At 38.0% G+C, this 27,443-nt stretch overlaps 3 protein-coding genes across 5 annotated transcripts; all 3 read right to left on the bottom strand.

Annotated features, from left to right (window-relative positions):
* Window positions 1-152: 152 nt before the first annotated feature.
* clcc1 (chloride channel CLIC-like 1) lies at window positions 153-6,128 on the bottom strand. Of its 2 annotated transcripts, XR_013655527.1 has the most exons (11): window positions 5,659-6,128; window positions 5,469-5,564; window positions 4,396-4,506; window positions 4,029-4,250; window positions 3,289-3,429; window positions 3,111-3,210; window positions 2,158-2,255; window positions 1,679-1,825; window positions 1,056-1,601; window positions 670-824; window positions 508-624 (listed from the first exon to the last, which is right to left on the bottom strand). XR_013655527.1 is itself a non-coding variant. In XM_004067862.5 (10 exons), exons 1-10 carry the CDS (start codon window positions 5,788-5,790, stop codon window positions 720-722), a joined length of 1,698 nt encoding a protein of 565 aa, XP_004067910.1. In that variant the 5' UTR covers window positions 5,791-6,128; the 3' UTR covers window positions 153-719. The 2 variants fall into 2 exon arrangements, 1 of the variants encoding a protein (XP_004067910.1); XM_004067862.5 differs by having other exon boundaries at window positions 153-824.
* A 2,697-nt stretch (window positions 6,129-8,825) lies between these two features.
* Window positions 8,826-20,731, bottom strand: ftsj3 (FtsJ RNA 2'-O-methyltransferase 3). The gene is made up of 21 exons (XM_078945793.1): window positions 20,524-20,731; window positions 20,290-20,395; window positions 19,749-19,795; window positions 19,577-19,656; window positions 19,248-19,347; window positions 18,663-18,857; window positions 18,449-18,568; window positions 18,183-18,283; window positions 17,901-18,001; window positions 16,729-16,815; window positions 16,487-16,639; window positions 16,269-16,404; window positions 15,986-16,179; window positions 15,052-15,163; window positions 14,498-14,579; window positions 14,255-14,414; window positions 12,868-12,962; window positions 12,603-12,705; window positions 9,709-9,892; window positions 9,496-9,590; window positions 8,826-9,406 (listed from the first exon to the last, which is right to left on the bottom strand). Exons 1-21 carry the CDS (start codon window positions 20,588-20,590, stop codon window positions 9,151-9,153), a joined length of 2,574 nt encoding a protein of 857 aa, XP_078801919.1. The 5' UTR covers window positions 20,591-20,731; the 3' UTR covers window positions 8,826-9,150.
* Window positions 20,732-20,953: 222 nt separating this feature from the next.
* plaat1 (phospholipase A and acyltransferase 1) lies at window positions 20,954-26,399 on the bottom strand. 2 transcript variants are annotated; one of them, XM_011473881.4, is made up of 6 exons: window positions 26,339-26,399; window positions 26,191-26,242; window positions 25,111-25,160; window positions 24,785-24,923; window positions 21,492-21,760; window positions 20,954-21,146 (listed from the first exon to the last, which is right to left on the bottom strand). In XM_011473881.4, the coding sequence occupies exons 3-6, from the start codon at window positions 25,135-25,137 to the stop codon at window positions 21,045-21,047; spliced, it is 537 nt and encodes a 178-aa protein (XP_011472183.1). In that variant the 5' UTR covers window positions 25,138-25,160; window positions 26,191-26,242; window positions 26,339-26,399; the 3' UTR covers window positions 20,954-21,044. The 2 variants fall into 2 exon arrangements, with proteins under 2 accessions (XP_011472183.1, XP_078801921.1); XM_078945795.1 differs by having other exon boundaries at window positions 26,191-26,397.
* Window positions 26,400-27,443: the final 1,044 nt, after the last annotated feature.

The raw sequence follows: 27,443 nt of genomic DNA, 5'->3' as shown, positions 1-27,443 counted from the left end.
TTGCTGGTGTTTAGAGTAAGATTGTTCTCTGAAGACCAGGTTGTCAGCTTCAGGACCTCCTCTCTGTAGGCAGACTCATCACCTCTGGGGATGAGTCCAACCACTGTGGTGTCGTCACCAACTTGATGATGCAGTTATGGTGTGGGCTGGACTGCAGGAATATGCTTTAATGCGTATTATTTACAAATATTTCAACATTTCAAATTTACAAGAACATAATTTGTATGCTTAACTTTGAAATTTACAAAAAAATATCATAAATGTTATAACATTTTAAATTCCTTTTCAGTTTCAAAAACCATTTATTTGGAATTTTATAAAAATCCCCTAAATATTGTGAAAAGCACAATTCACTTGATCGCTTGAACTGAAAGATATTTTGAACATTAAAGACACATTTTTTATTATCATTTATTATTCATATACCGCACTCTGAAAAAACCCAATAATTTCAATTTAGCTTTAAAATCAAAAGTATTGATTTGATTAAAAATAATATTTTAACCCTTTTTATTTATTTTTTTAATTTCAAAATATTTCCAGTTACTGCAAAGCAGCTATTAGTAACAATATATAATATTTTGAACCCAACTCACTTTTAAAAAACGAACCACAAAAGTATTTGATGATTCTCTGATGACCAAATTCTCCCCCCCCCCCAATTCCTTTCCTTGATAATGTCTTTAAAAAAAACTTTCAGGACCGTTTCTCACAGAAGTCTACAGTCCGTCTGTTGGACGCACGTCCTCAACCGGAGTCCCCACCGTCTCAATTTGTCTCAGCAAAGCAGAGGTGGTGGCATCGTCTGCTGGAGCTCCAGCATCCTGCAGGGTCAGATTTTAAAAGACATTTAGTAACAAAAGCAAAATATACAAACCTAAAAAAGCTTTGGCATCAAACCTATTTTAGAGTTTCATATTCAATTAAAAACAACCAGTAAATGTATTAATTCTATATTACATATTCATGGTTCACTATGTATGTACGAAAAAATGTAGGTAAAATAGTACTTTATACTGAACATTTAGTGTTTTAAGCTGTTTTAAAGAACTCACCTGAACTTCATGCTCTGCAGGCTGCCTTTCTGTCGCCTCAGAATTGTCAGCTGCGTCTTCCTCATTGGGATTCATTCCAGAAAAATCCTTCAACTGTGGACTTTTTGACTGCTCTGAATTTGATTGGTTTTTCTTGGGTTTTGACTGAGCTGTGTCAGCAGCGTCTCCGCCTGCTTCCACGTCCTTTGCTGGTTCTGACTGCTGGTTTTCAGGCTCCGTCACAGCAGACGTTCGCTCTTCTTCAAGAATGGCTCCAGCCGGAGGAGAGTCCACCTCAGTTCTAGCAGATCTTAGTGTCTCCACAGAAACTGGTCCTCGCCTCTGATGAATATGGTTCCTTTCCACTCTGGCATTGTTGGCTCGATCCCTTGGGTCAAACCTAAGTGGAGGTTGAGCCCTAACTTCATCGTTAGCTTGATCTTCAATCCTCCTTGGATTTAGCTGTGGTTGCTCAATCACTGGATGAGGCGTCTCCCTTTGAGGACGTCTAAAAGGTGCCAGAATGCCATGCCGGAAAACTGCCTGCACAGTGCCATACACCAACACCTGGGAGACAGCCACATGCATATCACATATGTGTAGATTTGTCACTTTTCATGAGCATTATTGAATGTTATCCTTACCAAAATGGAGAGAGTGATGACGATGAGGACTGGTATCTGCAGAGTAACTGGCAGATCTTTCAGGAGGGCTCGAAGAAACTCACTGATTCCCTGACCAAAGTGCTTCAAAGGTTCTGTGATGAAGGTTGTAATTGTCATAGTGATTGCCTAAAAGAAATGAAAATAAAAAAGGAATGTTTTTTGTAACATGTAACTTTACATACAAACACGCAATCGAGACTATAAAAATAAACTGCATGCATTTAATTATTTACAAAAGACTAGTTACCAACACTGAGTTAAAGTAGGGTTTTTATAGAAAACGTCTTGTGAGTGCCCCCTTGTGGCAAGATGGTAAAACTGTTTTTTATCTGAAAAAATAGGAAGACTAAAATTACCACAAAGCACCTCTTTAACTCACAATTTGGGGGGGTAAACGCTTCACATTCCTGCTCAGCCAGAGTAGACACTCACAGGCACCAATGAGAACAGTAACTCACCTTCATTGGAGGAACCAGCAGGATGGGGTTGACCATGAGAACCTCGTGGTATTCCTTACAGGGATCATCCTGAAGAGTCCATGTGCTTCTGTACCACTCTGTGGGTAAATGCAGAATCATCTACAAATGTCCAAAAAGAAACACACAATACATTTCGATAATACACTAAGGTATGTATGGGTCAAGAGGAGGATTAGGGTGACTTTGTTTCTGAAATATATTTGCCCAAGGAGCAGAAAATGCTTGTTTATTTTTAGGCACATTTTGAATCACTATAGCTCTTTTAATCAATTTCTAACTTGTTTTTGTACAAATGTTTTGATGGAGCCATTTTTGTTGACACAAATTCACAATTGTTGCTGAAAAAGCAAAATTACGGTACACAGCAACACACTCCTTAAGTATCCAACCTGCTGTTTGAAAAATAACTTACATTTCCCAACATATCTACAGTTAATATGAAATTAGCTACAGACATGAATGGAGATCATCATCTAACAGCTTCATCCACCTCTAAGTCATGTTTAAATATTTGCTTATTTACTTTTGATCAGAATTGCTTTTAGTTTATGACCCTCCCACAGCCCTCAGTTGCTCAGATGCAGATATGCTGGTGGTCCCCAAGGTCAGAACCAAAACCCACGGCGATGCCTCATTCCAGCACTGTGGACAAACTCAAGACTCGTCTTTTTGGCTTAGATTAATTGGTTCTTATTTCCTCAAGTTTAAACTTGATTTATAGACTTTTTCATGTCTGTGAGGGGGCTTTTATTATAATATAATGGTAAAATATACTGTTGTTTACCATTATTATTTATGTATTTTATGTAAAGCACTTTTAGATGTTCTGCAACAAGTTCCTTATAAATAAAGTTGAATTGGAATAGGAATTTTGTCAATAAATATAAGACTTTAATAAAGTGAAAGCTGTTCTTTAATGTACATTTATTTACCTTTCACGCTGTCAATCCAGGTAATCTCCTTGAGTCCACTGCATTTCGCATAGTCTTTGTCCATCTTCACTAAATTGTTTTTGTGCTTAGCAAAGGCAATCTAGACAAACAACAAGACGTCTCATTCACATGCCGTTTAAAAAAAAACTCAACCCAGAATGGAGGGAGTCGCTCTTACCTTATAAAGATAGAACCAGTTCCAGATAATGCTGACAAAAAAGCAGATCATAAACATTCTTGTAACCTGTAAAAACCAGGAGACGACTGACCACATCTCTGTACAGATGATTGCTATCACGATCAAAATAAATCCTCCAATCTGAAAGAGAGAGACATTCATCACTATGTGCACATAATAATAATAATAAAAAAACATTTACTTACTTGGGTGCTTTTTAAACTATTAATTGTAATCAGATTGATCGTAAAAGTCATGAATTGACTTTCCTTTAAAATATTGTTTTGTTTTGTTTTTTAAATATTAGGTTAATTTTATATTTTAAAATTGACTATTATTTTATATAAGTTCCACCTTTGTTGAATTCCTGCTATTATTTAAAAGAAAAAGCTTTAAATTACAAAACAAGACTGGTTTTAAGTGGAAATTTGAAAATTAAATTATTATAAAGTTAAATCACTTCAAATCGAATGAAGAATTTGTGAATCGAATGATTGAATTTTGACCAGAAGAATAACAATCTTTAAAAAACGATATCAGTTTTTGGCATTTAAAGTTTTATTTTATTAAAATAAACAATCAGTGTTTTTGCTCTGATAAATCAATGCAGAGTTGACCTTCACTTTGCTTTTGTGTTTTTACTGCAGTTGTTTGCAGAAAACATGACATTAGGTGTGAACTGCAAAGTCTAGGTTTTCAGAAGATAAAGCAAAAACATTCTGGCAAATGGATGGAGTCACCTTTAGTACAGTGTCAAGCTCTACACCAAAGGTGTCCTCAAAACGCCAAATCCAGGCTTCATAATTCTGAGGTCTAAGATCCACCAGAATCTGGCTTAAAGCATTGTCCAGAGCCCCAGTTCTCCACTGGTCTTCAGTGTCCAAAAATAACTTGATCTCTGTTATGGCTTGTTTGGATAACTTAATGCTGGCATCATATGTACCATCTTCAGGCTGAGAAGCCTAAAGGGAAAATGGAAAATACCTGTTAGAAAGCATAAAATTTTTTAATTTATTCAATTATTGAATGTTTTTAGTGGATTACAAGAGAAAGATTGACAGAACAAAGTCATCGTCGTGCATCGAATGCTTGAGATCACAGACTCACCCCACCAAACCTGTTTACTTCATTTAGGAGTCTGTTTAGGAACCTCTTGAAGACGGATGTGCATGAAAGTTGCTGGGACATGATCTTGATTTGATTCTTTTGCTTTCCAATCTAAAAGACATTTAAAATGAGTTTAATACAGATGCACCTAAAATAAAATTTGGCTTATTCTGTGGCCAGTAATGTTAGGTTGGGGTTGTAAAGGGGCAGTAAGCAAGAGGGCGAGAGTGTAAGCAAAGGGATGACGGGAACTGAGTGATGGCTCACTACCACACCAACAGTCCCACCCACAACTAAGAGACAAATTCCTGATGAACTCCTGCCACTCTGGAGAAACTATGACCTAGAAAACGACTCAGGTTTTTGGATTTGGCCTAAAGACAGCATCATCATAATTAAAAGACCACTGTGAAAAGATATCTAAACATGATTAGAGTGGGACTTATAAGAATAACTGTACGTAGTTAATAGACTGCAGACTTATTGGTTCTTCTGTTATCAGACACGGTTGTCTTTTTACATACCCGACATGTTTCGATGGACATTTTCCGTCTTCGTCAGAGTCGTCATCAGATGGCAGTGTGTGACATATATATACACAGTTGATTGTGACTGAGGCTGCCAAAGCGACTCCGCACACTACCATCGGATGACAACTCCAACGAAGACGTCCGTCGGAACATGTCAGGTATGTGAAAAACAACAATCCATTTCTGATAACAGAAGAACCAAGAAGTAATACAGACACTATGAACTATACAGACCACAGACTTACATTTATATAACATTTTCAATTGGTGATTTTTATGAAGGAAAAAGTGTGCATACACTCAAAAAGGTTTGAAAAACAAGAACCAGGAAGAACAAGGCCATAGATTATATAACATGACTCATTTCTAACTCGTTCAGCACTGGGGGAAACACACTTATTAGATCTACTTGTGGTATAAATTCTTAGCACTTTTAACTGAAGGTCTGAAGAAGGCAATCTGTTCTATTGGCAGAACCTGGAACCAGAACCAAACAGGGTAAAGCTGCTCCTTTGATTCATGTATGAAAGCTCAAACACGAACCTGTTTCTGTAGATCTGTGACCTGTTGGTTACAGTGGGGCACAGGCTGGTTTGCCTTCTCCCTTTGCTGGGGATCAGCAGCACCATTGGTTTGTGACTGTGGGGCAAATAAGATGAACTAAATATCAAAAACCTTAAGTCGTTTCAAAGAAATTGGATTTCTTTACGAACATCCCACGTCCACCACCAACCTCAGAGTTCTTCATTGTTTTGGTGCTCGGGTCGTAGTTTAGCATGTCGAACGGGTCGACCCACTCGCGGTTAACTGGCTGTCCCATATTGGACAGAACCAGACTGCAGGACAACAAAACCAACCAGAGCATCTTCTCTGGAGACCATTAATTTAATGATTAATTTCCTAAAAACGATGGATGGTGGCGAGCTAGCATATGCCTGGCTATTTCAAGCAAACAAAAAAGAACAGCATAAGGCTTAATAAGCTAAGTATGCCGTCCGAGTTTGGCTTCTGAGTATAAGAGATGCTTACTTATCTGAACTTTTTTTTTAATTCCGTCTAAAGAAGAAAAAAGGTTAATAGTTTAAAAAAAAGGTTTTGCTTTGCAAAAATAATATTTTATGCTTTTAAAATTATACACTTCTGGTTGGAACTAGCTAGCTACTGCGGGAAGAAGAAAACTACGGAAGCCGAAATTTCCTCTTCTCTTTTTTTAACAGCAGAACACCTCTAAGGTTTGTTCATTTGTTTTAACTTTAAAATATCCTGCTAACATTTCTCTTGACCTATCTTGATCACAATAAATATTTATAAAAAATCATAATAATTATTTTAAAAAGTAAACACAAACTATGTACTCCGAAAAGCCTCACGGGTAATGTAGTTACAGGGATATTTCCCAATTAAGCTGAAATTAAGCGTAAAATAATTCACTTAGTAGGAGTTGTTGCTTACACCTACAAATTGCCGAAAAAAATAGTGTGTGAATAGAATAGAATAAATTGGAAAAGAATAGAATAGAATAGGAATTTGTGAGTGTCATAAAAAGAAATCCACCCAATATTGAATTTGGTTTGAGTAAAACCCAAAACTAGATCAGACAGACAACAGAAACACGTGCAGTTTAATGTTGATTGCTCCAAAGTGCAACTATAGGACTATAAAAAATATATTGACCTTAGCACTAGACTTGTGGAACTGGTATACCACATATGATAGAATAGATAGAAATGTTCACCTGTTTTAAATACAATCTGGTTATTCTGCATCCTCTCCAATTCCAATTCAACACACGCAAAAAACAGATTCAACCAGCAACTCAAATAAATTACCACCATCCATGAGCACCATTTTGTTTAGAACAACTTCTTAAAATAAATACAGTCTGTAACAAAGCATATAACATATGTAATAGCACATATAATTTCAAAATATTTTTGTATTTCAAAATTAAAAGGACATTATATGTTTGCCTTATCTTGGACATTATCAAAAACATTTATTTTGGAGCTCAGAAATGATTTAATATTTTTAAATTCTCTTTAGGGTTGCATGGTGGAGTGGTTAGGACTCTCTCCTCACAGCGAGAAAGCCCTGGTTCAAATCCTAGCAGGGACCTTTATGTGTGGAGTTAGCATGTTCTCCCCATGCATGCATGGGTTTTCTCTGGGCGCTCCTCCCACAGTCAAAACATGCTTCATACAATAAAAAGTGTCCCTAGGTATGTGTGTGGGAGTGACTGTGAAATCTGAGACACTGGCATCCTGTCCAGGGTATAAGCCGCCTTTGCTGAATAGTAGCTGGGACACCCTCCAGCATCCCTGCAGGGATATAGCGGGTTAAGAAGGTGAAGAGATGAACTCCACTTCAGTTTTTAAAACCAATATTTATTTGCCATAAACAAAGCTCCCTAAGGATCTATAAAAAATACAATTCACTTGATTACACTTTATTAATAAATGTTAGAAAGCAATTTAAACATTAGAGCCACGATTCAATTATTCATATTAAGCCCCCACCCCCCTAAAATGAAAAAGCATATTTTAAATTCAACTTTAAATTTAAAAGCAACGACTTTTTGGAAAAACAATATTTTACAATTTTTATTAAATCATTGCTAAAATAGTTTCAGTAGTGCAAAGCAAAAATTAACATCAGTAGATTATTTGAACACAGTTACCTTGGATTTGGCTGAGGTTGCTGAATACCTGAATGAAGTGTCTCCCTTTGAGGACGTCGAAAAGGTGCCAGAATGCCATGCTGGAAAACTGCCTGCACAGTGCCATGAGCTCAATCAATACTAAAGGACCCAAAGCGCGCCAAGAAAAGATCCCCCGCACCATTACACTACCACCACCAGCCTGAACCGTTGATACAAGGCAGGATGGATCCATGCTTTTATGTTGTAGAATTCTGACCCTACAGAATGTCTTCTATTGTTCAGTTTTGGTGAGAGTTGTAGCCTCAGTTTCCTGTTCTTAGCTGACAGGAGTGGCACCTGGTGTGGTCTTCGGCTGCTGTTGCTCATCTGCCTCGACGTTTGACGTGTTGTGCGTTCAGAGATCTTCTTCTGCAGACCTCGGTTGGAACCATTGGGTATTCGAGTTCCTGTTACCTTTCTATCAGCTGGAACCAATGTGACTATTCTCCTCTGACCTCAACAACGCATTTCTGTCTACAGAACTGCCGCTCAAAGGATATTTTTTTTTCTGACCTTTCTTTGTAAACCCTAGAGATGGTTGTGGGTGAAAATCCCAGTAGATCAGCAGTTTCTGGTGATAGGCGGGCGCCTGTGTTTGGCAGCGGAGCCGCCACCAGTGTGTGAATGTGTGTGTGACTGGGTGAATGGGTCCGTGACTGTAAAGCGCTTCGTCCTTGTAGGAAGAAAGGCGCTAGATAAGTATATGCCATTTACCATTTCTGAAACACTCATATCAGTTCGTCTGGCACCAGCAACTATGCAACATTCAAAGTCACTTCAGTCACCTTTCTTCCTCATTCTGATGTTGACTTTGAACTGCAGCAGATCATCTTGACCATGTCTACATGCCTAGATGCTTTGAGTTGCTGCCATGTGATTGGCTGATTAGAAATTTGTGTGCGAGTGTAGATTGGAACTGCATTTTCTCTAGGATTTTATAGATAGAATTAACCACCTTTTGTTCAAATCATAGTCTGCATTGATTTCCTTCTATAAAAGGACATCGTTCTTTTTACCTTTTACACTGCTTTTTCTCACACACTGGGGATAATTAATAAACTAAAATTGTTTAAAACAGATACAGAAAGAGCTATCCTTCATTTTTTTGAATAAAATAATGTTTTCGAAACTCAATTTATGCTTAATAACAGTTGATATAATGAATTAGGTGAACAACCTTGACAAAAAACCACAGAAATTGCTTTAACATTTATTCCAGTAAATTATTTATTGCAAATATGTGCATTTAATATTTACAAAGTAAAAGTTTTTGCAAAACATTGTGTATAATTTGAGTGAAAGCACTTCGTATTAGAAGTTAAAGGAAAACAAAATCCATCTTTAGAAAAATGCAGACAATAAGGCCTCAAAACCTGAAGAAAATGACCCAAATTCTGGAAAACACAGATATAGGTCAAAGTTCATTTTTGCTCAAGGCAGAGGAGAATTTTAGATCTGAAACCCACAATGCAGATTCTCTAGAAAGAAGGCTGAGAGGAGTCATGTTTGAACAGAAAGGCTTCCTGTTCATTTTCCTTTTCTCCCTTTACCGCCCTTCACTCCTCCTTTGCCGCCCTTGGAATGTCTTCCTTTTCCTTTGCCTCCTTTAGCGTGTTGTTCCTTTCTCTGCATTCCTCGCATGTCCTTCTTCATGCGACCATCCACCACCTTAAAGACTCCTTTGACTCCAGGAGGTCTTCTCACTTTCTTCCCTGCTCCTTTTTTGGTTACGACGTACGTCACTTCTCTTTTTTCCTTCCCCAAACCAGCTTTCTTGTAGATACTGACAGAAAAAAAACAACAGTTATAACAAACATATGATTTATTGGTGACATGAAAACATTGTTCTGTGGTCTCAAAAAAAAAAAGTACCTCTTCAGCTGAGCCATCTTCTCGCGTTCAGAGATGTCCACAGTGTTGACGACAGCCTCTGCTTTCTTCTTGGCCTGCTCCGTCTTTTTTAACATCTAAAGGAGTCACAAAAGGTTTCCTTTCTGACCATTCCTTCACACATTTCTTAAAAGTAATAGATCATTTTACAGACATGTATTACATTAGACAGGGATGTTAAAACAATCATCTTACCCTCCTCTTCTTCCGTGCCTTGGCTTCAGCAACCCGTTTGATGGGCCGGGCGTTGATTTCCTTCCATTTTTGTTTGTACTCCTCCACCATCTCCTTGGTGACCTCCACTGGTCTCTGCCTGTGTTTACGCTCATCATCCAGGAACCACTCCGGTACTTCCCATGTGTCCTCAGAGTGGGCATACCTGCAGGCAAACGCAGTGGGGTTCACTTAGTGTCTTATTTTAAGGTATATTTTAGTCTTGGTGGTGCACAGGACCAGGGTGGATTTTTGCACAGCGTCATTTAACTGGCTTAAAATGTTTCATGAGATTCTATGCAATGTGTGCCACAAAACAAATTGTACAGAATTTACAAATAATCTTTCCAAATATATGAGAGATATTATGATGATGATGTCATTTTTAGGCAAAATTGAAAACACTGAAGTTGTTGTTTTCTAGGAAATAGTTTCTGCAGAGCTGCAGTAGATCATTAGAAATTTGCCTCTGACTTGTGGGCAGGACTTTCAATGCAAAGCCCTCCATTTCCCTCCGTGTTACTGAGAGCTCGGAGCAGGAAGGTCTTTACATAACAAATACGATCTTTTGCAAATGGAATTTGTTCTTCTGCTCCTGATTCACAGCAATTTGAATAAAACATACTCACACATTTGAGTCTTTTTAAATGTCCTCCATTATCCGAGAGAGCCATAAGAACATGTTATAGACTCAATTTTCATCTTCAAAGAGTAGAACTAGCATTGATTTGAAAACACTACATTTTCTCACACGATTAGGGTAAAAATTCTAATGTAATTTTAGCACGTTCTTGTTTGAATAAAACAGCATTAAATAAGATAAGATAAATACTGGAAATTTGTAAACTACCGTAATTTCCGGACTACAAGCCGCTACTTTTTTCCTGCGCTTACAGCCCTGCGGCTTATTCAGTGACGCGGCCAATTTATGGATTTAATTGGCGGCCGCCATGTACGTATTTTCGGACTCAGTGATTGGTTTGAATTCTCTATCTAACACCAAACACTTCAGGTCTTAGACACTTCAGTCATGGTTCAACAAAACGAAATACGCATGCCCAGCTGCATCCCAGAATCCTTTGGGGCCATTAGACCCAACGTGCACGTGATCGCCGCTACAATATGATGAAGCTTTCAAGTTAAAAGCAATCGTTAAAAGCAGCGTGAAAAAATCCACCATCACCAACGGGCTCGGAAAAGCCGGTTAGCTGCGTGACGGAGAGAACAGCGCATGCTCCGGAGTGAATTTACCTCTGAGTCAAAGTGACTCGGCTGGCTGCATGTAAATATGTGGGAATAACATCAGCCTTTATTTTGTCGGGACACGACTGGAAACACAAATCGACTTGATCGTTTTTACGGTTTCTAAGGACTGAGCGAAATTTTGCATTGAAAAGCTCACACCGACCCACAGCCGCCGTGTGAGCTGGATAGATGTTCTGCTGCTCGTTCACATAGAGCTGCGGGGCCGATGGCAGTCTTAAGGCTCCCACACGTAACAACGCATCCGCCCCTCATTTACAAAACGTTCAGTATTAAGTCCGATTGCTCTGCACAGACACGATTTGCTCCGTCCACCGGCGCATTAGGGACGAAGCGCTGGAGCCACCCTGGCCAGGGGTGTCGGAGAAAATAGGAAGGGGAGACACATGAGGCGTCCGCGGAGCAACAGTGTTTGTTGTGGAAGGAAACTTCTGACACGCGCGCCGCGCAGAGGCGCTGTTACTCCCATAACGCTGCCGGAAGGAGCGTTATGGGAGTGGAGCGGAAGGGGAGCTGTTCCCGTTCACCTCACCATGCACTGCTGATACTTGCTCATTCTTAAACACGTACAACAGTGCTGCGAGCCGGGCGTTGGCCCCGCCTTTAGCCCCTAAGACTCATGGGAAATGGGGAATTGCGGATGTAAATTTCCTCATCATAACTGAGGGATGTAATGTTGATTATATGGTTACTGTTTGTAATTTTATGTATGATACCTAGATTGTCAATAAGTAAAAAAATAATAATAATAATTGAAAAAAACCATAACTGAGGAACTTGTGAACAGAATAGAGGTCCATGCTGTTTGGCAGATGTAGGTGTACTCAAATACATGATCCTGAGGAAAAGCTGACTCCACCCACAGTGTGCTAACGACTTACACTTATTCTGGGAATCAGGATGTGGATTGTCAGGATGACAATGTTGCCTAGTACATGCGGCTTGTACTCCGACGCGGCTTGTGTATGTATAAAAGTAGTTAAACACGTGAAAATGGGTGGGTGCGGCTAGTAATCGGTGCGCTTTGTAGTCCGGAATTTACGGTACTTTAAAAATGAAACCATCTTTTCTTACTTTCAATTCTTTAGAACTAAACAGAGAAATGCATAAAAACAGACCAAATTTGTAGCATTTTTAAGATTGACCATTAACCATATTTTCTTATATTTTTACATTTTCATTCATATTTTAGTTCATTCAAGTTTAAATGAAAAACTATCTGTAAATATTATATTTTTTTTATTAACACAATTTATGTTAGTTTTATTATTTCCTTTTTAAGAAGACTTTTATTTACCGTACTTTTGTTCTTCTAAAGTGGCAGCAATTCTATTTTAAAGAATATTTTCTGGAGAAATCACAACCAGCTTAACCGTTTCTGACTCATGTGCACTAATATGAACATTTGTGATCCCATTTGGAAGGCAGACCGCGGCACTTCTTAGATAAAAATGAGAAATAAAGATGAGGAAATTAGTTTTGCCCCGTTTTTTTGTGAAATACTAAATTTTGGAGGTTAGTAATAGTTTTGTTTGTCATTCATTTTTTTTTTTTTTAAACGGTACTTGGGTCATTTAATGTTAAATAAAAAAAATGTTTGGTGGTAGACACACCTGTGGAAAGAATTATCCACCAAATCTCTTGTTTTTTTCTTGGAAGTGGCGATCTGGCAACCCAAAGCCAGGCCTTCTGCGTTCAGAATCCTAGCTTTCTTACCTAAAAAAACAAAAACAAGCATAAAAAATTGGGTTAGATGACATGCACAGAAGAGTCCTTATTGACCAACTTTTTTGTTTGTATGGAAAAAAAAATTACAGCAGCAAGCGTCCCATTCTCAGATGCAATGAGTAGGACAATAACAAAGCTTCTGCTACTCACTGGTACTTTCCACTGGGACGACCTGAAAATCATCTTCATCCGGATCTTCTGACATCCCACCAGCACCTTTGGCTTTCTTCAGTCTGTGTATCTCCCTGTTACGACAGAGTCAACTAAATAAAGGCAGAGTTTTGCACACTCTCCCACATTTACTACTATGCAACACGCAGTCCAAACTTCAAACCCAAACCGCTTCAAACACTTGCAGAGCAGCAACAAACGAAGATCTGAATAGAAACAGTGGAAGAGCCCGGACAGGGTTTATAAAGCTAACATTTATCCTAAATGTTTATTGGGTAACGTCTTTAGAGTAAACATATCCTTCATTTTCATCTATTCATATTATTACTATTCCTAGAGCACCTTTCACCAACATTCAAGGAGGCCCAAAGGGCTGTGCACAATATTACATCAATAAATAGTAAAAAAAAAAAAAAAAAAAGAAAATCAGACAAGATTAAGGGACATAATGATAAAACCTAAAAAAAAAAAAAGATAATTAATAAAAAGATTAAAAGCATAATAAAAGGTCAGCAAAGCACAGGAGTGGAGGAACAGTTAACCTAAGCTGACATTAGGTCTAATAATAAAATCTTATACCATGGTCCGGGTGACTACTCGATTCTTATTTTCTGCTGGGTGTGCATTAAAAATTGATATACCACAGGATAACCGCATGGTGAAAAAGAGCTTCCGGTCACCTAGCTTAAATGTTTTGTATCACTGCACCCGCTTCTTTAAAACCTTTTGCTTCATCATTTGGACAAAATCAAGTAGTAAGAGGTGAACTTTCTCTCTGAACTGATGCTTTATTCAACCCATCGGAAAGATCAGCATATATATATCTATATATATATATATATAGATATATATATATATCTATATATATATTTATAGAGGTTCATATCGCCAAATCTGCTTTTTGTGAGAAAAGCGATCTAAATCAAAAAAAAAAAACAAGAATTAAGGACTAAAAACTGGTTAATATTTCTTTCTTTTGTAAGTGACCATGATATAAGCGGGTTAATGGTCTTTGAAGTCTGCATTATCACTTTTTAAAGCACTGTCGGACGGTTTGGGCTTCCACGGCGTGCGTTAAAAAATAACAATGCACACTTCGTCAGCCATTAACCCTTACATAACCAACTCACTTTTGTCTGTTGCAAACAAAACGGCATTAAAAACGTTTTACAGTGCAGTCTCTGTACTATGTCCAGGCCTGAACCCCGACTGAGAAGGTTCTAGGATCTCATGAATCCAACTGTTCTTTACAATTTTTTGCACAAAAACACATTTTAATTTTTACAATTAGTTTGGCAAAAACATTTCCTTTACTCTACTACAAACAAAATCAACCAACAAGTAGACACGTGACATGAGCTCTTACTTCTCCTCATCACTGCTGTCGTCAGAGTCACTGTCACTGTCTTGTACAGCTTCACGTGAAGGTCCTGGCTTTTCCTCGTCGGGAGCAGAAGCTTCCTCTTTCCTCTCCTCCTCCTCTAGCTCCTTTTCCACCTGATCAACTTTCCTTTTTTTACCTTTAGCTGAAGAAATATTTCAGACAGACGGATTAGCCGAGCCAAAAACGTACAGGACAGAAAGACGAGACTGAAAAAGGCGGACCTACCTTTGGGTTTGTTGTGAAGCCACTCGGTCTGCATGAGCTCACCTTCAGCATCTCCTTCCAGATCAATTTCAGAAAAAATACCCTACAGGTTAAACAAAAAGACAAACACTTTCACATCAGTCATGATGCAAAAGAAAAAACAAACCCTGTTGGTACACCGAGGAACAGATGCCTTGTTTCCTCTAGGCGGTGCGGTCTGGTCCAATCAGGTATTTTGAGCATTCCCATTATAAAATTGACCCATTAAGCCAAGCAAAATTATGCCATTTTTGGGCCCCCATTGGTTGTAGGTTCATAGAAAAATGGAACGGACCGGTTAGTGCAGAGGTACTGTTGAAACCAGTAGACTGAAGGTCATTACGACATAAAGCCCACAATCTTCTCTCAAACAACCTTAAATGCTTTGAAGAAACGAAAAACCAAAAGCAAAGCGGGGAAAAAAAGACTGCTGGATGACCTCCATGGTGTTGGCCGCACCGGACCAGACCATACCGCTCAGGTAAACCAGGCTATCGAGAGCTGTGCATCTGAAGCAGGCGGATGCGCCGACAGACCTTGCTGAACCATAAGTTGGTCTCCCGTTCCTTCTTCTCATCCTTTTCTTCTAGTTCCACCAGCAAACCCCCTTCCTGTTCTTCATCTTCTGCCTCCTCTGTGAACATCACTCTGGAAAACACAGACATGTTTTTTGTATCTTGTAAAGTGTTGATCTGAAAAACTCTTCTGAGGTATCGTTTACTTCATCAAAACTGTCAATTCAAAAGGTCATTTAAGGTCATTTTAGTTTACTTAAAACTGCTTTTTTCCCCAACCACTTAAACAATGATCAGTTTTTTTAAATATGCTTTATGAAGAAGAAAAAAAAAATCACAATTTAAAGACTATTTATGTTAAGTTATGTACCACTAAGACTAATATCAGAGAAAATCGCTTCCTTTTTTTTTCTAAAATCAAAATAGTTATTTAGTGTCTGTGGGGTTTTAACCTCGCAAACTACCGTACTATAAAACTTAAACCACATTTTCTTACTTTGAGTTCTTTACAACTGAACAAAGAAATAAGTTAAAGTCCCCTAGGGCGGACACTCTACCACCGGGCTACTGAGCTGGATGGGTGAAGGAAGTAGAATTTTATTGCAGTTGTTTTATGCAGTTCTACCTGAAATTCTTATTCCGTCTTTCTGTGCTGTAGTTTGATGAACTACATTCATACAGATTTTTTAAAGCTCCATTTCTTTTGCATTTGTAATTTGTTTGTCACCAAACGGCTTCTCTGAAGGTTTTTATTGTGGGAAAATGTCATTTTCATAATGAAAGATCCACTGTTGTTCAGTTTAAGTCCCTTTTTACAGGAAAACGGTTTGTGTGAACCAAACAAAATTTGTTTTTGGATGGAAAATGGACAAAATCACACCTTATTAAACCTTGCTGAGTCTGACATTAAATCAATTTGATTCCATCTTTTTAACAAAAACTAACAAAGACTTACTTCTTCTTTGTTTTTTTCCTGTCAAGCTCTTTCTGTCTCTGTTCCACCTCTTCCAAGTCCTCTTCATCTAAATCAGATGCTAGGGACATTTCATCTGCGTCATCTTCCTCTTCATCTGAGAGGTGAAGGTCATCTTCTCCTCCTACTAGACTGTCAGCCGCCTGCATGTCCCCCTTTGTGATGTCAGACAGCACCTGAAGGACAGTTGAGACCAGCTTTGACATGTCCATCGTTTTCTCTTTGTTTGTGTGTGTGTGTGTTTGTGTGTGTGTGCGGCACTTACCTTTTTCTTTTTGATGACGGCCAAGGAGAACAAAGACGTGTCGTCTGTGTTGGCGATGGACACACCCGGCAGGTCCATCTTCAGCGCCACTCTCTCCCTCTGCTTCCTCCTCTCTTTCAACAGCTTCCTCTTCTTCCTGATGAAGCAAAACATTCAAAAGCAACTGAAAAAAAAACCTAAACAGTTGTGAAGAGAAAATAACGAAGAGTGTGTCGTACCGTCTGAGTTCGGCCACTTCTTCGGCTTTGAGTTCAGCTAATTTTTTCTCCATTTCCTTCTCCTCTTCATCCTCGTCTTCCCCTTCTTCCACTTTGTCCTCTTTCTTTTCTTCTGGTTCATCTTCAGAATTGTCCTCTTCATCAGAACTTAAACTATAAACAAAATGTTTGTTATTTGTTACTTCCACGACACCTCCTCCAGGATACATTAAAGGAATATTTTTTTGCTTGTGAAGGTGAACCTGATCTCCTGGCCGAGCTGCTTGGCTTCCTCCTTCAGTTTTTTTGCCAGGTATCTTCTCAGCTTGGCCCTCCAGTTCAGCAGGAGGCTGCAGATGAACAAGCACATAAACAGAATCAGGATCTGCATCGAGTTTAGACATAGGTTAGGTCCGAATTCCCTCCCAAACGACTAGAAAACCAATGTAGTGCGAGACCATCTAGATGTTAACCCAATTCAACACCGATTTCCTGCAGTAAAAACCTCAGAAAGGTGAACATTTTATGAAACTATTTATGAATCCACTGTGTTCTGATGATAAAAAGTTGGATGATCTATAAGAAAAAGAAGATGCGTTATGTTTACATGATAAATCGTTCCAACATAATGCATTGTGGTCTATATTTTGCCAGTCTAGTGAGCATCGATGCCCACTGTTTTTTTACAGAGACTTCTGGAGAAATTTCTGGGACACTTGTTTATTGGAATTGTAGATTGGGACACACCTAGAAAATGATGAACTCACATAGTGCACTATGTAGCCACTAGTGAAATAACCTTAAAATAAGCCTTGTGTTGCCAGATTTGTGTTTTCTCGTCGTCTGTTCTGTTTGTTACTTCAGACTCCAATTACTATTGGCTGATTCACTGAAGTCTTGTTCTGTTCAACTCTTCAAAAAAAAAAAAAAAAGTAATGAGCAGTGAAGGAATTCAAAGACAACCAAAGTCTTTGAAATCTCATCAGGGAGCACATTTAATTGTTGAAGAGTAAAGGGAAACTAAGCAAGGTTGAATATTTTACAAATTAGATGCATATTGTGCTCTAGTATAGTCGCATCTCTACTATTGACTTATGTGGAAACAGCTACAAAAACGCCCTACAGCCACTATGCACACTACAAAAACGAGTCATAGGAACATTTCTTAAAGTAGAATATTATGAATATTATACTTTGATGCTTTTTTTCTCAATTCTTTGTGAATAATTATGAAATGTTCAACACGTAAACTTGTATGTATAAAATATAGTAAGACTTATTTTTCTACCCACTCCTTTTTCAAGCACTTAATCACTTTCTGTTTATCCTGATTTTTATTTTGTGTTTGAAAATCAAATCAGTTTCTGACATTCCAGCTCAACAGTTTCGTCCCAAAGTTTCTGAAACTCAAAGACGGGACTAAAGGAAAGTTTACCGCAGTTCTTTGCGGCCCAACACTTTGATGTCACGACAGCATTCCTTTATTTCGCTGCTGGTGGAAGAGTGGGACTCCAGGTCGGGACTGTCAAATTTGATCTGGGAGGACAGAGGAGGAATTAGCTTTAGAAAAAAGAGAAATCCTTCTCAGTCTGACATTAATAAAAGAAAAAACAGACTCAAGTGTCAGGTTATGGACTGTTTAACATCTCAGCTGGTGTCTTTAAAAGTGTAATTTTTAACTGACAGATGAATTAAGTGTTGCCTTCAGGGCGCTCACCTCGCTAGCTTTTCCCAGAAAGTCTACCGGATTTTCCGCTTTCAGGAAAGATGTCACGGTGAAACTGTGGTAAAGCGTCAAATCCCCATCTGTGTATCCCTCTGCCTACAACAACAACAACAACAGCGGTCTGATAAGTAATGAACGAGCATGACTTCTGCAGCGGAAGTCCCATGAAACAACGCTTCCATGATAAATCCAGAATGTCTTTACAACTTTACAGAATTTGCTTTAATAATTAAATCAACAGACACTCTTCCGGGAACTTGCCTTTGGTTTCTTGACGGTAATCAGATCCCTCACAGTTTTGGCTTGCACCTCCACCTCTTTGAAGGCATGTTTGGGGTCAAAGAACTTACCGTCTATTTTGTCTGGAGCTAGAAATCCTGGAAGGAAACAAAAAGCATGGATGTTCTCTGCAAATGCACAATAAAAACAGGAAGTCCTCCAGTGGAAAAAAGCTGTGCAGCAGACACTGACCCTGACAGACGACAAAGATCTCAGCGGACTCGTTTCTCGACGCCTGTGGCTTAGTGGACTGCACCTTCTTGAAGAACTGCTGGAAGATCCAGAGGAGGGGCTGATAGTCTTTAGACCGGAAGACCTTGGTGACAAAAGTGCCACCTTTGTTCAAAAACTCACAGGCCAACTTTAAAGCCATGAGAGTCAAGTGAGCTGAAAGTAAACAAACAAGAAACAGATCAGAGTTTAAAAAGATTGAAGTGAGCCGACAAACTTGTCAGGATGTGATGCTGCAGATACGGGTTTGCACATGTTAGAATTTTTAAAAAATAAATATTTTTTATGTCTGGAAAATATTGATCACATAAAACTAGAGAAATAAATGCAAATCATCCTCAACACAATTTAAAATTGAAGACAGCACTTCACATTAAAAGCTAAACATAATAAAAACTGTTAAAAACTAATTTCATTAATAAGTGAATAAGAACATAAAAAGCCAATAAAATGTAAAAAGTAGAGCAATATCTCATGTATGAACGAATGTTTGGCTATTAAAATGAATTTCACTTAAAAAACATGTATATTCCGGCCTCGTTTTACCTTGGGAGAAGGCGTCGTGTTGCCAGTTCGCTCCCACATTTGGGGCTCCATCATTTAACACGACGTCCACTTTCCACGTTTGAAGCTCCTTTCGTAGAGCCTGTAAGTGGAGAAGATGCATTCATGCCACACTGGGAGTTTTCAAAAGCGGAATCATCAGTTTTCTGTTGATTTTTTTCTTTACTAATTAATTCAATATTTAACAACTGAAAATGAGTGGGATATATCTGTTTTTTTTTTTATTGTATTATTCCATAATTTGTAACGCTCGACATAAACCAATCAAATCAGTTCTATCCGTGGAAATGAGAGCAGTATGTTTGCAGCACCTGTTTGCACTTCTCAGTGGTGATGTCCTCCTGCAGTGTCACTACACTGGGAATGGGTCTAATAGGAACCAGGTCCACACCTGAGAAAAACACAGAGGATCACATCATCTTTGGAACAGTTCAGTGAGCTCAGACTCAAAACCGCCGTTTGTGCTGATCATGACCCACTCACCAATGATGAGACTTGAAACAGGCATAAACTTGGATGCAACCTGTAACCTAGTGAACAGAAATACATTATTATACGAATTAGAATAAAAAAATGTACGTTTTACTGTAAATTTGATTCTTTTTCTTTGTAATCATCACCATCACGATTAAGAAATTTTTGATTTTAGAATAAAATGATAAAATGTAGTGATAAACCTTTTGAAAACAGCACAGAATCAACCTTTTTAATTTGAAGTCCCTACGGTCTGGTAGACAAACTCTTATTTGTGAGCATTTTATTGAATGTTTTTTTTTTTTTTACCTCTGTTCGTTTTTGTTTATAACACAAATGGACTTAATGTCTGCTAAAACCTTTCATTTATTTTTTGCGTCCAGTAGTTAGTTACCGAGCAAAGAAATAGAAGCTGTTATAATCGTGTTATCTGTTATTGCTAAGTTCCAGACCAGACGAAAATCACCGCGGTGATTTTTTTTAAGTGTGAAATTAATGGTGAGGAAAAAAAAGACAAGACACAAGTAAATGAAATCCTGAGCTTACTAACCATCCACCTGGAGCAGCGCACAGGTCGACCAAAGCTCTTGCTTTCTGCAAAAACTGGAACTTACGATTGAGCTGAATGAGTTTAAAGGATGAACGAGAGCGATAACCTGTAAATAAATCGTTAAGTAAAAGGTTATTTAACAGACTCAGTTAGAACACAGTTTCTGTTTAAATAGCCAGACTGCTACGTACGAGGGCTAACATTAAGCCCGTTACGTATACCAAATAAATATACCTGTTTCCTTTGCCAAATGGTAAAATTTATCTTTTCTAGTTTTTCCAACTTTTAGTTTCTTCCCCATATTTATCGCGGGATTGTTTTCTTCCCCAGCAAGAATCCACGAACAGGTAAAAAACTAAAACACGTGTTTACGTCCCGGCGCAGAAATTGTACGTCACGAACTTGTCTTCTTCTCTGTCAACATCCCTAGATGTTGAATCTGTATATAGTGTTTACCGCCACCTGCTGTTCGCAAAGCATCTTGCAACTTGACGTTGTGTTGCGTGAAACGTGTGTAAAGCAGAACATTAGACCGTACGGTCTAATATGGTCATCAGTTTTAATTCCTCTCTTTTTAAGTGAATAACCTAAAAACATAAATTTATGTATTTAAGTACACGGAATACAGGCAGTGTAGTTTTTAATCCTTAAACAACAAAGTCAGTTCCATTCTGATGAATACTTTATTGGTTTTGCTTTCAATAACAGCTGCATGATCGTTGAGAGACGACAGCCTCGGGTGAGGTTTGCCTCCGTCAGAAAGGTCTGTTTCTGGAACGCGTGTTGATCAGCCCCAGGACAGAGAAGGCGCTGGCTGCAGCCGTCACCACGCTGATGGCTCCAATGGCTCGTGAAGCCTGTGGAGCACAGAAAATGAACCAGGGATGATCAAACCAATGAGGCTAGAGCTCCAACGTACACATTCGTTTTATACCGCCCATCAATAATAAAGTGCAGCTCCTAATATGATAGTGTAAAAACATTATTTATTGGACTTCTTTATTGGTCATTTTCAGATGCCACCAGGAGGTTGACAGCAGAAGATGGTTTGGGAAAGTGACCAATCCTTTGCTCTGTGGTCTATTGGGACCTTAAATAGTATTCTTCATTTAGAAAGTAGCCACACATTGAACAGTTTTCCTTGATCTACAGATTGTTATTTTCCACTGGAGACACATAAAACAAAGCAGACAGTGGGAGACCTGTTCGGACACCGCCTGTCCATAGCGCAGAAGGGTAACAAAGTGCTCGCAGTTGCTCCCCAGCAAGTCATAAGACACCTCCTGGTCAATGAGGACTTGAGCTCGCTCGATGATCTCACAGATGGGGAGGGGAGTGTGGTTGTCGTCGTATTTGTTGTTGACGCGGTACGAGTCGCTGCCCACCACCTCCTTCAGCAGCTGCATGCGCACCACGGCCTTCCTGCTGAAGACGGACTTCACACTGGACATGGCGGCGGCCTGGCTCTCATCTGGAGGAGGGAAGAGCATAAGTGAGACAATGTCAGTTAAAATCACATACATATTTATTTAAACTGTTATTTGCTCAGTTCATCTATTTACTTTTTTGTTTGCACGTATATTTGGTGAGCTGTAATTTGTATTATCACTTGTTTTTTTGCAATTGCACAGTACGACTTCATGTTCATTAAACAGTTACCATTGAGACAACCATTGTTGTTGTAAATTGAATTGATTTTTTTCCTTCGAGCTGACAGGACAAGTGAGTTTCTCCCTATGAGATAATGAAAGTTCAATTCAATCCAAATGAGCAAAAGAAAATTTAAATAAATAAATTTCAGCCAACTTCTGCACTCCCTGAATTCCTTTTGGAGTGATGGGGTTGCTGGAGTGAAACCCAGCTTGTGTGGGGTGACACCTAGGAGCAATTTCGAGTCACCAGTTAAGGTCTGTTTGGGGAAACCAGTGAAAACCCACGCATGCACGAGGAGAACAGAAGGGTCCCAGTTAGGATTTGAACCAGGGCCTTAACCATTATGGCACTGTGCAGCACACACAAAAATAACGTCATTGTTTCTTTGTCATTGAAAACAGTATTTCCAGCTGCAGGAATCTGTGTCTATATTTGCCGAACCTAAGATTTAAATTTTTTTTGGCGGTTGAGGGTGTCAACCATAGATTTTCTATTATTCTTAACATTTTTACATTAAACAAAACATATTTTCCAACTAACAGATTATTGTCTGATAAAGTTGTGGTCCATGCCTGAAAAGAGGATCTGACATGTTTATTAAAAGCTTTTAGAGTTGTTTTCCCTGTTTGTTTTTTTTCTTTTCCACCATTTTAATTCTTAATATATTATTGGAATCCACTCAAAAAAGGGGGATTTAACCCCGTAAACCTCACAACATCAAAGAATTGAAGAAGAAAAAAAATACTTTTATTAATTTTATTTTTTTTTTGGGGGGGGGGGGGGGGTTAGGATGTTTTTAAACCATTTAAGTGAAATCCACAAAAAACATTTTACAATATAAATTATTTATAAACATATAGATGGAAGCAGCTTAATATGTTGGTTGATTTGGTGATTTTTTGCTCACAACAATGTTAGTTTAATTCTATATAACCATTCGTATCATATTTCATGCACATATTTCTGAGACCTATGTCTTAAGTATGATCCAAGATCTTTTTGAAAACACACCGTGTCTAACTTGGTCCATGTTTTCTGCCCTGTAGTTCTTCACCATTCCACTAGGGGCAGTAGAAGGACTTTTCCTGATCATTTCAAAAAGCCTGCTTCCACGAAATCTCAAAAATATTTTCAGTGGGAAAAGTTTTGTTAATTTTCAAAACTTTCATCATCATCATGTCATCATTATAATTTACTTATTTATAAAGCATCTTCCACCACCGGCCAAGAAAGCCCAAAGGTCTGTACACATGGAGAACTTCAGCAAGGCAGTCAGTTATTGAGTTAATCTTTAGGTTGGGTCCCTTAGACATAGGGACATAAATTTGGCAGTCGTCAACATAAAGGTGAAAGTTCACCTTATGGTGCCAAAACAGCATTCCAAGTGGCAACAAGTAAATAGAAAAAAACAATGGGCCCAGAACCGACCCCTGAGGGACCCCCTACTGCAGGGGGTAACACTTGGATGAGCGAGGACCCTTTCTAAGACAGAAAGACCTGTCAGTAAGGTAAGAAAACTTTATAGTGAGAATAACTCATCTAATGTTATTCATTTTTTAAGTGCTGTAATAAAAGAATGCCACATTTTTTGATATTAATTGTTTATAAAACAGTTACTTCATGTCAACAATGTTTTCATTTTGTTAACATGTTAACAAAATTTGAAACAGTGAACACTCACGTCAATATTTGTAAGCACAAATTCACCAAATCACCCAACATATCACAATTGATACTATCTTTATCTCAATAAAAAAGGAAAGTGCAATTTTTTGTGGATTTCAATAAAGAGTTTACAAAAACATCTTAATTACATTTTTTATTGTTTATTTTTAATATAGTGAAGTTTACAAGGCTAAGATGCAAAAAGATTGAGATTCAGAAAAAAAGCACCTTATTTACCCGCAACTTTGATTCATGCATTTTTAACATGATGGAACTGTATTATATAGAATTCATTATGAACAACTTTTGCATTCTTTTGAGATAGCAAGTAGTCCTTTAAAATACTGAATAACAACAGATGAGTTATTCTGGCCATAAAGGTTTTCCCACCAAAAGGGTTTTAGAGATTACACGGAAGCAGCCAGTTTGTAATAACTAGGAAAAGTCCCTCTGCTGCCCCTAGTGGAATGATTATAAACTACAGAGCAGAAAGCAAGTCATTGCTTAGAAAATAGATTTTTAAGGAAAGTTTGGATTATGCTAATGAGATACGGGTCTCAGAAATATGCAGACATGATACAATTGGTCATTCAGAGTCAAAAATCAAACGTTTTTTGTGTGTTTTTTCTCCAAAAAAAATATTCCAATAGATAAAGTCATGCAGCTTTTCAGGGACTATTCTATTTTAAAAAGTTCTTGAGTTTTTCCAGATGTGTCAGTGCAAGCTCGTGTGATTTCTACATGTAGCACTGACAAGGGCTCGCAAAGGAAGTCTGAAGAGGAGGAAGTGGGTGTGAGGCAGTTCTTGTAAACAGGAACTGTTTTTGATCCTTCTGCACCATTTGACAGCTCAGGACAGCTCTGACCTCAAACTGGGGAATAGCTTTGTTCTGGTTTGAGGAAAATCAAAGCTGCTTCAGTTTCCAGACAAATAGGTGTTTTGGTAAAGCAGTGTCAAACAAATTAAGAAAAAAGTAATGCATTAAGGGCTGATAAACATGAAAAACGTTGCAATGGAAAGATCTAAAACTCACTTTTACATTCTAATTTCAAAAATGCAAATGTTGTGAAATGCTCAAAAAACTGGAAAGGCTAATGCTTTTTGGAAATAAAATAAAAATTTGAAAAAGTGTGAGTTTTAGGATGTAAAGAAATTGGTTTCCCATCCTGCACTAACCAACAGGAGTCAAGTTGATGATGTAACCATCTCCCAGGTAGAGAGCCCAGTGCTGATAAGCTGGTCTGAAGATCTCAATGAGGTCACCAGGCTGGGGGTCATCGGAGGGGTCAGGAAGGTCAGGGTCATTAGAGGCCATCTGACACAGAAATCCACAAAAACAGTTGCATGTTTATTTTTTTACAAACGTTCAGTACATAGATCACACAAATTAACAAAAGAGGTCGATTTGGTTATTTTGATCATTCGAATATCAAAATAAAAGTCCTAATTTAAGTAAACCAAGCTTTGCAACAATTCTGCACAATTTGTTTATAAAAACTTACAGCAGAGTTTGGTTGTTGTTTATCCATCCCACATCATGCTTCTGCAGATTCTGGGAAAAAACAAAATTAAACTAAGCTTGAACAATAACTAATCAATACATCTAACAATTTTATACTAATTTACTCTTTAAAACAGGGGTGTCAAACTCATTTTCACTGAGGGCCACATTAGCATAGTGGTTGTCCTCAAAGGGCCAGATATAACTTATACATGTAACTAAATGTATTGAAAAACAAATGTAACTACTCCTTTATGTTTGATTTGATTCTGTCTGGTTAGGTTATATGGACAGTGTTTAAGTCTTAATGTATAGTTGCTCAATCCAATATTTCAAGTCAGATTCCCCCTAGATATAAATAAATACACACCAATTTGTGTCCATAGTTTCGTCCATTAAAAATGTTTATGCTCTCGCGGGCCATATAAAAGGACATGGAGGGCCACATTTGGCCCCCGGGCCTTCAGTTTGACACATGCGCTTTAAAATAAGGAAAAAAATCAGAAGTAAAATGACTCATTTCCCTGAGACAGAAAATTCTAGATAAGAGTGCAATGTAAAGGTGAGCTATGCACTCAAGCACAAACACTCACACACAAAAAGCACCCGCCTACACATTGACAATACACACACAGGCTCTTGTGCCCCCCGTGCTGCTACAATAGCAACAACACAATGTGGAAGCTAACAGAAAAATAGTTTGAGCTCAGGTCGTTTTACAAAGAAAAGTTTAGCACCACTTTTATTTTATGAGAATCTCTGTGATCTTTCAAAATAAACTTGATGGAAGTGATGCATGTAAATGTGAAATCTATAGAAGTAAGAGTCGGTTTTGGATTAAAGTTCCACTTGGATGGACTGAAATCTATATCTGCCCAGGAGGGGAGCAAGCATAACCGCCTCATTAATAATCTATGATGTCAAAGTAAGTCCTGCATTAAAAAGCTTTGTTTTATTAATCAATTTATCAGCATTATTCAGCTATCAGGATGCAATTAAAAATAAGTTTAGTCAGACAACCGTTCTGTACATAGAATTGTTGATGCAAACTCAACTAAATAAAAGTCAAAGGAATACTTACTCAGAAAGTGGACGTTTTTTCTTCCTCACCATTTTAATCCTCCATCACTAATCTGCACAAACCACAGAAAAACAGAAAGTTGTAAAAAGAAGAAAAGGGTTGGTCCTGTGTTTCTGTGTGGGCAAGCCGTCGCGTGGTGTCGCTTAACCAGACAAGAGGCTGGAGGTTGTTCACTGTTGGCTGCTCCAAACTAAAGCAGTCTGTCACAGCTGTTCATGTTTGAGGTACAATTATAAGTACACACACATGCACATTCACACAAACACACAATAGCACATTTTCTATGGAATGCCATTTTGGTCAACAGGCAAGTGAACAGCAATGTTACAAAAAACGAATTAAACCAAAATATGAGTTAATTTAAAAAATCTCATTAATTTACAAAAAAAATTAAATTATATCAGTGCAAGTACAACTTTTGTAATTGTTCTTTTACAAGATTCATGTAGAATAAAAGCATCTGCTGGTGGTGTCTAAATTACGTATAATTCACCTTGTTGGTTTTTTTTTCTAGCTAATTTTGAAAATATTGGTGAAAATTCAAACGTTCAAGGCACCTTTTTGTGAGCCACCCTGAGATCCAAAGGTGAAATCTGTTTGTGTTCTTGACATTATTTGGATTGTAGCTTTTTATTTTAATGCTTTTAATCATCAATGGTATAGCCAACGATCTACATTTTTCTGCTCTACAGATGATGACGACTGGCTACCATGTTAACAGGCTGCAATAACACATGTTTGAAACACGCAATTGTCATACAATTCACAACAATAACATTTCACCTATATCACAATATTTGACATCAAGGTTTGCGTTACACAAAGGTTTTGTAAATGTTAACATTAGGATACATATGGTAAACATCCAACCATGCACCAAAGATGTCAGTCTTTTTGTATTTGTAATCAGTTCAGTCATTTAGTTTTACGAGTTTTTTTTCTAATGTATTAGTCCGTATGATTTCCTTCCAAGGTGCAGTGTAAAAATAATAGTTTGAAAAGGATTTATTATGTTATGAAACGGAAAAGCATGAGACCATGGTAGTTATTCGTTTATTATGCTATATGGAATACAAAATCTTAATGATAATGGTTATTTATTTATACTAATTTATTTGACTTACAATCAGTAAATGAACAAATGCTGACAACTTTAACAGCAGAGGTCTCTTTAAAGGAGTTATGCATTTTTCTGGGCGCCTATTGGCTCTGTTTGCATTCCGATCCTTAACTCCGCCCACCGGACTTTTGCT

The sequence above is a fragment of the Oryzias latipes genome, chromosome 4, assembly GCF_053564925.1.
Source record: "Oryzias latipes strain Hd-rR chromosome 4, Olatipes_Hd-rR_3.1".
Taxonomy (NCBI): Eukaryota; Metazoa; Chordata; class Actinopteri; order Beloniformes; family Adrianichthyidae; genus Oryzias; species Oryzias latipes.
This window is presented reverse-complemented; position numbering and strand designations above follow the sequence as displayed.